Source organism: Podarcis erhardii, assembly GCF_964252035.2.
Source record: "Podarcis erhardii genome assembly, chromosome: 1".
Lineage (NCBI taxonomy): Eukaryota > Metazoa > Chordata > Lepidosauria > Squamata > Lacertidae > Podarcis > Podarcis erhardii.
The window spans coordinates 68,500,936-68,514,320 of NC_138497.1; the positions used below are offsets into that span (position 1 = coordinate 68,500,936).

The 13,385-nt window shown below is 40.4% G+C and overlaps 1 protein-coding gene across 1 annotated transcript in view; it reads right to left on the bottom strand.

Moving 5' to 3' along the window:
* Nucleotides 1-5,741: 5,741 nt before the first annotated feature.
* The window catches only part of PARVA (parvin alpha), a 63,698-nt gene continuing 56,054 nt past the window's right edge, over nucleotides 5,742-13,385 (bottom strand). The window contains exons 11-13 of the mRNA XM_081879079.1: nucleotides 9,533-9,634; nucleotides 9,148-9,220; nucleotides 5,742-5,958 (exon numbers count right to left, since the gene is read on the bottom strand). Of these exons, the coding sequence (XP_081735205.1) occupies nucleotides 5,882-5,958; nucleotides 9,148-9,220; nucleotides 9,533-9,634 (252 nt within the window). The 3' untranslated portion in view covers nucleotides 5,742-5,881. The remainder of the gene's footprint in view (nucleotides 5,959-9,147; nucleotides 9,221-9,532; nucleotides 9,635-13,385) is intronic.

Genomic DNA, 13,385 nt, shown 5'->3' on the forward strand with positions numbered 1-13,385 from the left:
AGGGGGAGTTGAGAGGGCTACATTTCACCAACGTTTGGTGTGACTGTTGTTTTTCTGACTGGGCTCCATGTGTATAGCTCTGGTTGCTGCTACACATGCGTAGCTGGATCAGGAATACAACTACCTTCCCATTTCTCAGTATGAATAAGCTTCTACACCTTCAAGAAGAAAGCTTGCAAAACACTGGTAAGATACATAAATATAACCACTATTAGTACCTGCATGATTAACAATAAATAATATAGCATTCCACAAATTACAGGGGATGTTTCAGTCCTTGTCAGAAAGCTGCTTTCCAATTAAATAATGGTTCTAACATGTAACATCCACCCATTATCATCCTACATCACTGTAGAAAGGACTAGGTAGCTTTTTTTGCAAAAATATTTAGTCTTTATTTAGGCGAGGGGCTGTCTTCTTGGTTAAATACTCAACATTTTGTTCATTCATTCAATGGAAATGTTTATATTATAGAGTCCAGCATTTTCTTCTTAGCATAAGTAACTATTAAGCTTCCTCTAAAAATGACAAGACATGCCTAATGTTTCACATTGCTTAAACTCATCAGTTACTCCCAGTGCTATTTTTCTAGAAAAAGAGGTGCTCACCACGAGCACCTCCCTCCTTCTTTTAGAATGGCAATGGTGCCCACCTGGCGGAACTGAGTGGAACTGAGTTCCAGTGAGTTCCGGATGAAAAAAGCCCTGGTTACACCCCCCTATTTATGGAATTCCATTTATTTTTTAACACACAACTGAGGTGAAACCCATTGTTTCTATTTATACAAATCTAACTGATGTGAAATGATAATATAATGATGTAGCAGCTAATGACTATTTAGAAATTCAACAAAGCAAAATTAATATCAGAAGTCTAAGGACTTTTTTTGCATTTTGTTTCTTTGAAAGGGGTAATCTAGATATTTTTGCTCTGGTGTAATTTTTTCCTTTTGCTCAGCATAACTATAAGGTAGATATCCAATGCCCACTTAATGACTTCAAGGGATGGGGAATGTTCTGTTTTCCTTGGCAGCCACTGACTTCAATAGTCCTTTGCTTTTGATTTTAAGTTTGATTCTCTAACAGAAGCCACTAGGCACATGGCATTTTGCCTGGAACCTGTGCGCAAGATGAAACATGCTGCAGTTCAAGGAGACCAAACCAAACTGAACCAGAATCTATAGCCAAATACCCATTTAGAAAAATATATTTCAGTAAGCTGGAACAATACCTACAATCTCTTTGTTGTCCTGAACTTTTTTAAAAAAAAAAACTACCGTATTTTTCGCTCTATAACACGCACCTGACCATAACACGCACATCGTTTTTAGAGGAGGAAAACAAGGGAAAAAACATTCTGAATGAAACAGTGGATGTATCATTTTTGGGCTTCATGCTGTGGCCACAGACATGTGATCTGATGGTGAATTTGGGGTGACCCAATGCAAAAATCCTGAGAATTCCTGTGGATCCATGCTTTGTAACCACGTTTTTGCACCATTGCAGCCCCAGGCAACAGTGGGTGCGTGATTTTTTTGGTGCAGGCTGTAGCCATGGACATGCTATGTGATCTGATGGTGAATTTGGGGTGACCCAATGCAAAGATCCTGAGAATCCCTGTGGATCCATGCTTTGTAACCACATTTTAAGTGGGGAGCGAAGGAAAAACAAAGAAGGGACATGAGAGGGGTGTGCAGAGAAGCAGCTGGCTAAGAATGCAGGAGAGGGATTTAACAGGAGGGAGGAAAGAAAGGCAAAAGTTTCCCCCCACCCAAGCCAGCCATCTCTCTCTCTCTCTCTCTCTCTCTCTCTCTCTCTCTCTCTCTCTCCCCCCCCCTCCCTCCCTCCCTCCCTCCCCCTCTCTCTCTCCCTCCCCCTCCCCCCTCTCTCTCTCCCTTCCCCCCTCTCTCTCCCTCTCCCCCAGCAGCACAGAGAGGAATTCCCCTCTGCTTGCCTGGAGGGGAGGGGCTTTCCCTGCTCTTTGTTCCGTTTCAGCAAACACAGCAACGAAACAGAGGAGGGTGGGCAGTAAGACCCTGAGGCAGAATGCAGGAAAGCAGCCGCTTCCTCTTTTCAGGTTTCGCTTCTCCGTGCAGCGTGCAGCGCCGCGATTTGATTTTTGCCTGATTTTTCAGCTCCAGGGACCACACATTCGCTCTATAACACGCACAGACATTTCCCCTTCCTTTTTAGGAGAAAAAATCTGCTTGTTATAGAGGGAAAAATACGGTAATAACTGGTTCAAAGGGCAATGAAGCTGGTAACTGGTAGTTGGTTAACCAAAAGCTGGAGGACACAAACCATGGAGAGGCATTTCCTAGGAAGGCACTGAAGAAGAAAAAAGGAGCGGGAGAAACAGGAGAGGGTTCTGGGTAAATTTAATAACTTTTTAGTCCATCCATTCTCCTGTCTCCCAAATTCACTTTGAACCCCTAATAGCAACTGGTCCCCCCGCAAACAAGGACATATAAAAAGCTAATACTGCTAAACAGAATTTTCATTTAAAAATATATGGCTCCCTTGAGCGTCAGCAGCCATATTTCCTATGAATCAATTCCTTTTTTCAATTAATGTGCTGTTAAAGGCAAAGAAACAGGTTAATAAAAGTTGGTAACTTTAGTATCAGGCAGTTAGCCTGTCACAACGTGAAGTGACAGTCTCAGGCTAGCTAGCTAAACATGAAACTACAGAATTGTGTTGTCAGATTAAATGGGGGGAAAGGGGTTCTGTTCCTTTTAAAAATTAATTCTGCAGATAAAGAGTAGAATTTTGGCAGATACTGATTCTCTCTTGCTGCAGCAGCCCTATGCTGGGAGGTTAATCTGCTAAAATTATCCCTTCTATGAAAATACAGCCCTGCCCCATATTTAATCCAGCGACGCAATGGAGGAGTTGCTTCATGTTTATCCAGAGTCAAGTGCTTTCCAATATTACCAAATTATCCCAGAACAACTCTATTTCGAATAAAAAGCTACTATTTTGAATAAAAAGCTACTATTTTGAGTAAAAAGCTACTATTTCGACTAAAAAGCGACAAAGAAAGGGCAATTATGTGATTGCAGAAAGCACCATATCCTGAAAACACTGTGCTGTTCACAAAGGAGCAGGTCCCTCCCCTTGATTTTAATGAAACTTACTTTCACGTAGCTACCTTTAGAGTTGCAGTCAGCAGATTAATGTTGCAGTGGGAATTATCAACCATGTGAGGTGCATCATCTAATGCCTGTGGGATGGATCAAGAGTTCCCATGAACAGAACATTGCTTACAGGATGCTGTTGCTGGAAGAAGCAGGGAGAAAGGGCTATTTTGGTCAATTTTCCCTCCTCTCTGTTCTGGAGGGTTGGAGGACCCCCAGAAACAGAATGGCAGGTGGCATGGGAGGCTATAGCAAGAATAGCCACCTTGCCTTTCTCTGGTAGCAGCTTCAACTAGCTCTCACCTCCTTTTGCACAGTAAATTCTGATCCAGTGTATAATGCCTGCCAATATAATTAGAGGATTAATATTCATGATGGGTTTTTTTTTTTAAAAAATGTAAAAATAATTAAGATGCAAAGGAAGGCAGGGTTCCTAGATAAGATTCTATATGTGAACTTAACTTCAAGAGATGAAGCATCTCAACCAGAAGGGAGAAAAGTTGCACCTGCTGTGACCCTCTTTTACAGAACTCTTAGGTGCATAGGAGCCTTTGTATCTGGTTACCCTAAAAGCCACTATCAGATAATTCAGACGTGTCTATTTTTTGTGCAGTGATTATACTGTTTGTATGCACCCTCATGTGGCGAAAAATGGTATGTAACCTATCATATACATATGCATATCGCAAATGAGTTTTACCTGGATACATTATGCCCCTCCCCACCCCCCATTCTCACCACACAAGGCAGAAGTGATGGTCAACCAACAAAACTGATGAGAGAGTCACCTCTTGGCACCTTTACTAACATGAAGATGATGACTGGCCCCTGGGCTACTGAATATCTAGAGGCACCTGATCAGCATCGGGGAAGCAACAGGCATTTCCTGATACAATATTAACCCCTTTACTTGCATTACAAAAAAAACCCAAAATCAAATGTGAACTAACTAAAGGAGTCACACCACCTCTTCACTAAGCATAAGAAATATTTAAAATCAGAACCACACGGTGTAAGATAGGTACCGGATGTTATTTTACGTTTAGGTTTTATCATTTTGGTAGAGACGAATAAAAAAATAAATAAAAGTAAGCTACTTTCCCCTCAATGTTCAGTACAAAGTAAGCATGGGACAAATTGCAGCACAAATTATTGGTGCTGATCTTAAAATTAAAATGTTTGTATTTTAACAGGATTTGGCAAAGAATACAAACCAAAAAAATCACAACTTCAGTTGTCTTATCCTGTTAAAATTCAAAAATCCAAAAAAAATAATTTTAGGTTTAGTAATAATCATAATGCAAGAGAACCTGATTTTCATAAATTGTTCAACATTTCTCATTCATTTTAGATCTCCAAAGGCCAAGGTATGCAAAAATAATTCTTTCTTTGAACAACCTTTACCTTTGCTTCTGTCACCAAAGCTGCTTCTTACTTGTACCAATTACATCATTTTATGTTTCGTTTCAATTATGTAAACAAAGCTTATGTCAATATCCTGGCAGGGCTGATACCACCTGGATTCTAGCCCAGAAGCCCACTGCACTGACTTTCTATGTGCTTTGTTGCAAAGGAGTTTCCATACTGAAACTATCTACATACTTCGTACCACAGCGTTTGCAACTAGGCAAGATTATCATATTGTAAAAAATACTACATGTTGCAGGTTATTTTAAATGCACTGTAGTTAAAGGAAAGCTGCATGATCTGCGAGCTTGTAAGGAATGAAAAATGATGAGGAATGTATGCACAGGGAACACATACCTGGACGCTTATAATATTATAAGCCCCGTCGGTCAAATTACGAAGCTCAGTTTCATAGCTCAGTTTGCATCACGCCACCTATGGTCTCTCTCTCTCTTACATGCTCCATGATCTTTGTAATAGTGCTCATACAGCTCATTAGGAATACAATGGATCCTTTCTTTGAAATAAATATTCAATAAACACAGACAGAGAAAATGTCCTGCAGCTCAATCCACAACTTAATTAAACTGAAGCATTTCGATCTGATTGATTCTATGGAACCACTGAGCATCTACTTCTTAAAAGCAGCAGTTTGCACCACAATCTAAAATGACTCCCGGGGGTGTGTGTGGGGTAGGACAGGGGAGAGTCCCTGGCTACCTTGATATATGGGAACAACACAGAGTTCTGCTGCTAGTCCAGCTTGTCTTGATGAAGAGCTAAGCACACTGATAAAGGACTATCCTCTTTCTGGGCTGATTATGTCCTTTGTGTAGCATAGCTGAGTAATGTATAGAAAGCAGCAGCTGCCAAAGCACCAGAGACAGCAGGCATACCTATTCTTTGGCTTAGAGAGGATCCTGCAGAAGAAGAGAGCACATTCACCATGTAGTAGTGCACAGACCTGTGTCATGTGATCTTCTTGGTTATTGCGGCAGCATAGCTCATAGGAAGAGGCTGGCATTTCTCTCAAAATCAGTTTGTTTCTCTTAACCTGGATGTGGGATCAGGCTTTCTTGCTTGCTCTCCAAGAAATCAAGAGCTAGTTAAAACAAAGGAATATGCATCTTCCAGCAGGGGTTCACTTCATAATATTTTGGATTGCAGACAAGACCTAATTTAAAACATTTTTTGTGTGTGTGCAAAACAAACATAGCAAGAATATGGAATACGTGAAGGAAGTGTAGTACAAAAGTAAAAGAACAATTGCAAAACAGGAGTGGCTGTTGGGTTGGTTGGTTCCTTACTTAGCCACCTGTGGGATCCCAAGGGACTTCTTCATTCCAAGTTTCTGTATTTGGTGAACAGATTGTACAGCACCCTCAGAGTTGACTTTAAGTCACAATTTACGATGTCTAGAAAAAAAGAGGGAAGAAATGCTGAACTTTTAATGACCTCGGTGAACAAATAAAAGAGCCCGTATTTGGAAGACGCATCATCATGCATCTGCCTCTATAGGCATAGATGAGCTGGGCTGCTTTGGTCAACCTTAATAGGATTTTAGCAACAGTAAGCTCAAAACCAGCCACAAGTGCATTCATTTAAGAACAGGCCTGTACCAAACTTTTGACCAACCAAGCTGAATGTAGCCAACCCTCTATCTAGTTATAGCTCACAAGCAGCTGACAGAGCGTCGTTTTTAGAGCCTACCTGGGCCTCCAAAAAGATGGGCTTGTCAAGCACCTGGCAGGTAACAAGAAAGGGTTGGTGAACTGTGCTTGGCTTGGTGGGTCCCAAGTTGTGCAGTGCAGGCCTGAGTCAGACCTTCAGCTGTAACTGAACATTATGGGCTCTTTTTCAGTATTGTGACTGAGAAACACAGTTCAAGTCTTTGTCCTTAGTAATATCCATCTGATTCTCGAGAATGGTAATTTTATCTCAAGGGAAATACGCAAAGCCTACTTTTGTTAAGTACTCCTCCAGATTGAACATACCATTCATTTTAACAAGTTTCAGCAGAACATGAAATAACATCCCAATTTTTTCTTGGAATTTTCTAAGGCTCTAAAATATACATGATTTATGTATTCCGAACAGCAAAGTAAAATTTTCCCATTGCTCTTTAGCTGTACAAACTGTAAATGTCCACAGTGCAGTTTTTGGTTATACCATACGTTTGCATATTTATGAAAACTGCTGGCCTATTGCAAAAAATTTGCACAATCAGAGTGATGGAGATAGCTAAATGACAAATAAATGAAATTACTGGCATCCGAAACCCATTATGCTACATAGGTCTTTATAGGATCCAGACTGGGAGACCATTTGGTAAGCTGGCAAGTCTAATTATACGATAAAATTTTTATTACACAATTCAGTTGGTTTAGGGGCTATCACGGAGCAATAAAGCCCCACAAATACCTTGGTGATTTGAATATTAAAATTCCATAGCAGGATCATCTTGGGCGTATTTTCATTTGTTTATTTATGATTCACCTTTTAGGCATGTGTCAAGGTGCTTTGCAAACGTATACGAGAAAACCAGCTAAAATAATTTTGAAATTATTACAAGAAATAAGTGAAAATAGATATCCATTTTGTATTGTTTTAAAACCTAAGTCTTGTTGGGGGGGAGAACATGTCTTCATTGTTTTTGGGAAATGGGTGCCTTTTTATATCTTAGCAGGAATGCTTCTCCACGGAGCGGGGGCAGCCAGTCTAAAGCCTCTTTTCCAAGACCCCCAAACAGATACTGGAAAATTCCCTGCTGTGAGCATTTCAGGCTTGTGAGTATGAAAAAGAAAAGCACTTCACTGTTCAGTGAAACCCAGTTGTTACTTCAGGGGGGGAAAACCTGTTGCCTCATTTTAGTTATTTTTCATCCTTAAATACTTTTATAACATCATGCCATTATTTTTAAAACCCATTTATCAAAGCAAGAATTAAATTAAAAAGCTATTTTCTATTCACAGTTAGATTAAGATTCTTTTCAGTCTTCTTATGCTCACTGCAATTTTTAAACATGGGCATTCTGCCCAATGCAGCAACATATAAAACAGATGTGTTTTTCCATCCACATTGAGCAGGAAGTTTCATATTAAGCTTTTCAATAATTGCACACACATAAGCATGTAAATGAATGCTGAAACGTTTGTGTGGTTTGATTTACACCAAGGGGTGGAATCAGCCATCTCTTTGAGCAATAAATACCTGGGAAACTGAAGTGCTATAATGACATTAAATGTCCACAAGGGATGTGGGATCATAGCAATTCTCCATTTTCATTCTGGCTCTAGATTTTCCATGCTATCTCCCCTCACTTTGACTGAGGCCATGTGTTAAAAGTCACTATTACTTTACCTAAGCAATACAGCCTAGAACAACTGCCTCTAAAGTTAATGATCTGTGTTTCTAATATTGTATCATTACACCCACAACGTTTTCAATTTATGCGTCTAAACAACAATATCCTAAGCTACTGAAGTGAAAGAATAAGGTGGTAATGTACCAAAATAAAAATGACTTGGAGACTATGCATTAGAGGTGTGCATTCATTTCCTACAACTTAAAAAAGAAAAATGAATCAAATTGAATGAGTTTCACAGGCATTATGAATTTGTTTCATTTGATTTCATTTACCCTAGCAGCAGCCAAGAAAGTTGTTTGGCTGAAAGAAGGGACAGGGAAATGGGGAAAAAATTGGGTATGCATCTGTCGAATGACAGACAGATCTTCTGTTGCCACTAATATTTGTACCTTCATTCCAGTCAACATGAGATGTTCAGGTGTGCTAATACTTCTTCCCTTGAAGACACACTAAACATCAGACTGCTAGGTAATATGGTCCCCATAGCCTAAGCAAAGAGGTACACAGAGACACAGCTGGTGCTATTGGAAGCCTCACCTATTTTTAGCCTGAGGGTTATAGAACCAAATTAGTCATTTCTGTAACTTTCAGTGGTCTCCTCAAAGTAGAACTTACCTGAATCTTGCCCTGCAGCTTGCACTGAACACCTGAAGCATATGAGAAGTCATTTTATCCCCAAATTATCCCCAGATATTATTCCAAATGCCTCAAATGTTCAATGCAAAAATTGTAATTTGCCCTGAACACCCAACACAATAACTCGCCTACAGGACCTACAGCAGTGGTTCCCCATTAGCAAAGTACTGAAGACAATCCCCCCCCCCCCCAGTTTTTCAAAAACCAAGCCATGGAACCTCTTTTTTTTTTTGAAAATTTTGATATCTTTATGGTAGTTTTTATGTGAATGGTGCTGCAGTCCCCTGGGGTCCATGAACCACCAACTGGGAACCACTGGCCTATGGAATACAGTGGGTAAAGGGACTCTAGAAGGGTTGGCACTAGTCTCCTCAAGATCTAGGCAGAAGTAGCAAATGTGGTGAGCTCTCCATGTTGTTCAGCTCCAGCTCCCATCAGTTCCTTCTAGCACAGGGAAATAGGAAGAAACAGTCAATCAATTTAATCCTCAAATAAAAGGTGGAATTCCTTTCCCATGGTCTCTCTTGCTTTTAGTACTCAGCCATTCATCCTTATTTAAAGCTGTAAGTTTATAGTCTGTTCTCACTGTTCAGAAATATACCTTCTGGCCTTGGTTTTGGTTTTTCAAGCCCTCCATCTTGCATCAGCTCAAACGCAAAGGACACATTGAGTACCTGGTGATTTAATTAAGAGACAGCAATCATTCATAATTCTAGGTTTCTGTGCAGAGCACATAGCAAGGTTCAGTATAATACTTAAGAATATGGTTTGAAGGGAGTAATTTATATGGATAAATCATTTTAAAAGTTAGAAATCATTTTAAAAGTTAGAAATTTATTTAAAAACTGCATATAAAAATAATTACTGAAAGGACTTCCAGGATTAATGTTCAAAAAATCTTCTGCCATATGCTTTCTGGAAAAACATAACATTGGAAACATCAGTTTTTCTTTAAATGTAAATACAAATTCCAACAGGAGAATTACCTTTTGTTCAAAACTATCCGGAGTCAAAAAAAAGCTGTGAAGAGGCACAAAGTAACCTTCAAGAAGACCCATCAGGAGCACCAGGTACACTCCATCTGCAAACTTTAAGACGGCATATTTTTTTCAGCAATATTTCTCAAACAGTAATCTCACAGTTGTAATCAAGATAGAAACTGTCCAATTTTGAACAAACAACCAGAAGTTGCACAGAAAGAACCCCTATTAATAATGGCAGAAGTTGAGCACAGAGCAAGTGTTTAGAAGAATTAAGGTGCCAGAACAAAGACACCTTGTGGCATGATAAAGATCTGATCTACATGACTGCTTTGCATTTTTAGCAGGAGGAGGCTGTTTCATCTGCACATCTTACATATAATTTACTAGCCTGTATAGAAAAATCCTAGAGAAAGATGTAAACCATCAAATACCTGGAGACAAATTTAGCACCTTGGGCAAGGTACAAGATGAATTTATTACATTTTTATCTTGCCCTTTCTCTAAGGAGAATATACTTGCCATCCCTGCACCCTCATGAAGTCAGGAGTTGCTGGCTTATTGTGGTTTAACATAAAGAAACTGGATTACACCGCCCCATTATCCCTCCTTTGCTCCTTCCATGGAGCCATAATTAAGCCTGTATCCCATAATGTCTGAAGCTAGGAACCTAGTTTGGGCCTCCTTAACAAGCCAGGATCACTAGCCAGCCTTAAACCATAACTTATTGTTGACTCACAACTGTTGTATTGTTAATGAGAAACAAAGCAGGATTCCAGATTTGGATGTTGTGGGAGCCCAAGCTTAATTGTGGCTTCCTGCTTGCATCAAGGTAAAACTAAAGAAGGGAGGACCAGGAAGCGGGTGCCAGCATGTTGTTCATTGATGAAAAAGCATCAGCCTTGACTTACCATGGAACATGAATGCAGCTACTGTTAGCCCTGTCAGTATTGTTGGGGGAAACAATCTCCCCTCAGAGTTTTGTGTATGTGTCTGTGTGTCAGGCTCAACCCATAGCTATATATTCTACAATGTATTATGTATTAAACAATGGATATGTTCAAAAGAAGTATTTTCTCTGAAAGTGAGAAGCAACTTCAGGGTTATAATAAAGCTCATGTGGTTTAGCACACAGATTTTTAAACAATACATATTTAGTTAGTTAAGAACTCCTCCCCACAAAGCAGGTATGATGTTTAAAAGGACTAGAAGAATGTCAAGGATAACTTTCTTAGGAAGTTCTTTCTTCCACTTGCTTTAAAAATGAGATCCCATACTGCGCAAATCCTGAGGGGCTTTTGTTTTCTTTTTTGAAAGCTCAGCATTATTCCCTTCATTTTTTCATCCTAAATAAACAGATGAATAGGTATTGTTCCTGAACCTGATCTAAGAGTAGACATGAGAGTCTTCCCTATGATTTAAAAGGAAATAGCTGTAGAAAAAAATGTGTCTGCTTAGAATGAGCTGGTTTGGACATCGGGACAAATCATAGTTTATTGTGAAAGAAGCAAGCCACAGCAAACCTCAGGCTCATCCTGAGTTCTGTTTTGCAATTGACCACAGTTTAGTGTTAGGTCTGAATCTTAAACGGCTGTTGATTTTAACTAGGATTTGACCTGGCAACGTGTGAATGGCAATGTTAATCTTAGCATCACATAACTGTTGCTAATGCCTACTGTCAACAGTAGATCTTCCTTCTCTCAAATCCTGATTATTTCTTTCCTCCGGAGCAGATAGTATTTCATTTTAAACCCCAGTTATTTGAATCACTGCCTTTCATATGCTACTGACCCTTCTCTTAGCCTCTGGCAGTGCAATCAACCTCTCAATATGGTGAATGCCAGTTTCAACGGCATATTTTGGGGAATTTCCAACATACTCGGAGCCAGAGTTCTTCTGTCAAGAAAACAATGAGATATATAAACCACCAAAACAAAGACTACCCTTTAATGCCCCAGTGACATAATCCTTCTCAATATCTTACTATTCACTTCTTCCAAATTCATACAAATGACTTCATACTCAAGGAAAAGGCAACTCAATTCTGCCAATGCTTGCCTTCTACTCCAGCAACAACCGGCTCTCCTGCAGATTATTTTGTGACGGCATAGAGGGGCTCAGTTAACACAGGAAAAACTGTGATGGATGGCATTCAACCTGTGGGCTTTCCATGGACTTCCCCAGTTATATTCAGGAGAAAGAGCAGTTCTACCTTCTCTTTTGGTGTGTATTCATGAATGCCTTCATTTGAGGTTTTCAAACAATGGCTGGATGGCCATCTGTCAGGGAATCTTTAGCTGTGGTTCCTTCATTGCAGGGGGTGAAGCAGGTAAAGCTCGAAGTCCCTTCCAACTCTACAATTCTATTATTCCAGCTATTTCTGACCTTGGAGGAACTGGCTACCTATGGCAATTAGCTCTCTGATGTGGCCCCATCCATGGTAGTCTGTAAAATTGGGAGGCTTACAGACCAACTGGCTAGTAAGTACCTTTTGTGCAAAAATAAGTAGTTTCACAGCTGCTGTGGAAAATGGAAGAAGGTGTATAAACAAGCTGCTCTCCATCTCCAACACCCTCCACTCCCATGAAAAACCATGCTCTTTTGCAAGCTACATTCCCGTGTGAAACATCTAATTTTAGAACTTGCAAAAAGAAAATAAAAGGCAGATTGCTCCTCAATGCCCAGTGACTGGTAGATGTTTTCTCAATGGGAGCTAATGATTAGGAAACAGCTGGAGAACTTTCTTAAGTGCCTTGAATGGGAGAGATTACTTTGGAATGTCTGGAATGTGAAAACTATGAGTGCTTGGGAGAGGCAACACAACTCCCCACCCCCCACTCCAAAGGCATATGAAATATCTGTATACGAAGAAGCAGCATTATTTAGACACACTGACACAGAAGCAAGGACAGAGCAGAGAGTAAGCCATGGGGGAGGAAGCATATTCAGGTAAGGGGTGCTTCTCTATGGGGCCTGATGTGAGGGAGCAGACTGCTGCTTTGTATGCTGCTGGCTTCCACCTGTACATGGAGAAGGAGCACAGCTTAGTGGTGGAGCTCATGCTCTGTATGCAATCCCCAGCAGCTCCAGGTAGGGCTAGGAATGTTCCTTGTCTCAAACTCTGAAAGCCACTGCCTGTCAGTTTTGCTATTACTGAGCTAGATGGGACACTGGTCTGGCTCAGTATCAGGGGCTCTCTGTGTCCCCACTCTACTCCAATATTTGTAAATAAACAAAATATTACAAAATGCCACATGCTTCCAGTGACCCTTCCTCTGAAGGAAACTGAAACCCAAGTTGTGTTGCCCCAGAACTATTCAGGGAAGCAGGGAGTGTAACACAATGTACATGTTTTTCAGAGGGGTAGCTATACTTATCTGTTGTGGTGGGGGAAAACCCCCACAAATAATATTGTGGAACTGTGAAGAATGACAAATGTGTTGTGGCATAAGCAAGTTTTCCCCAGCTGGTGCCCTTCTGTTGTTGGCCATGCTAGCTAGCGATGATGCAACTTGCAGTCCATAACATTTAGCATTCCTCACTGGTGAATGCTAGCACAAGCTTTCATGGACTGGACCCCACTTCATCAGATGCACGAAGTGTAATCTTCTGTGGCATATACAGGGTTTGGAGAAATGAACTGTGAGTGTTGGTTTGGATATAACACTAAGCCAGCCACTTTGTGGTCTGTTTCCCTGTTCAACTAAACCTAGGTTTAGCATTATGTGTGAATGTACTCGGTGTGTGAACTTGCACACAAATGGAACGAGGGGGAAGGGCAAGATAAAACAATGTATTTTCTCCTTTCTAGCATACTGGACCTATACACAGAAATGGTTCCAGCTGACCCACTCAACCT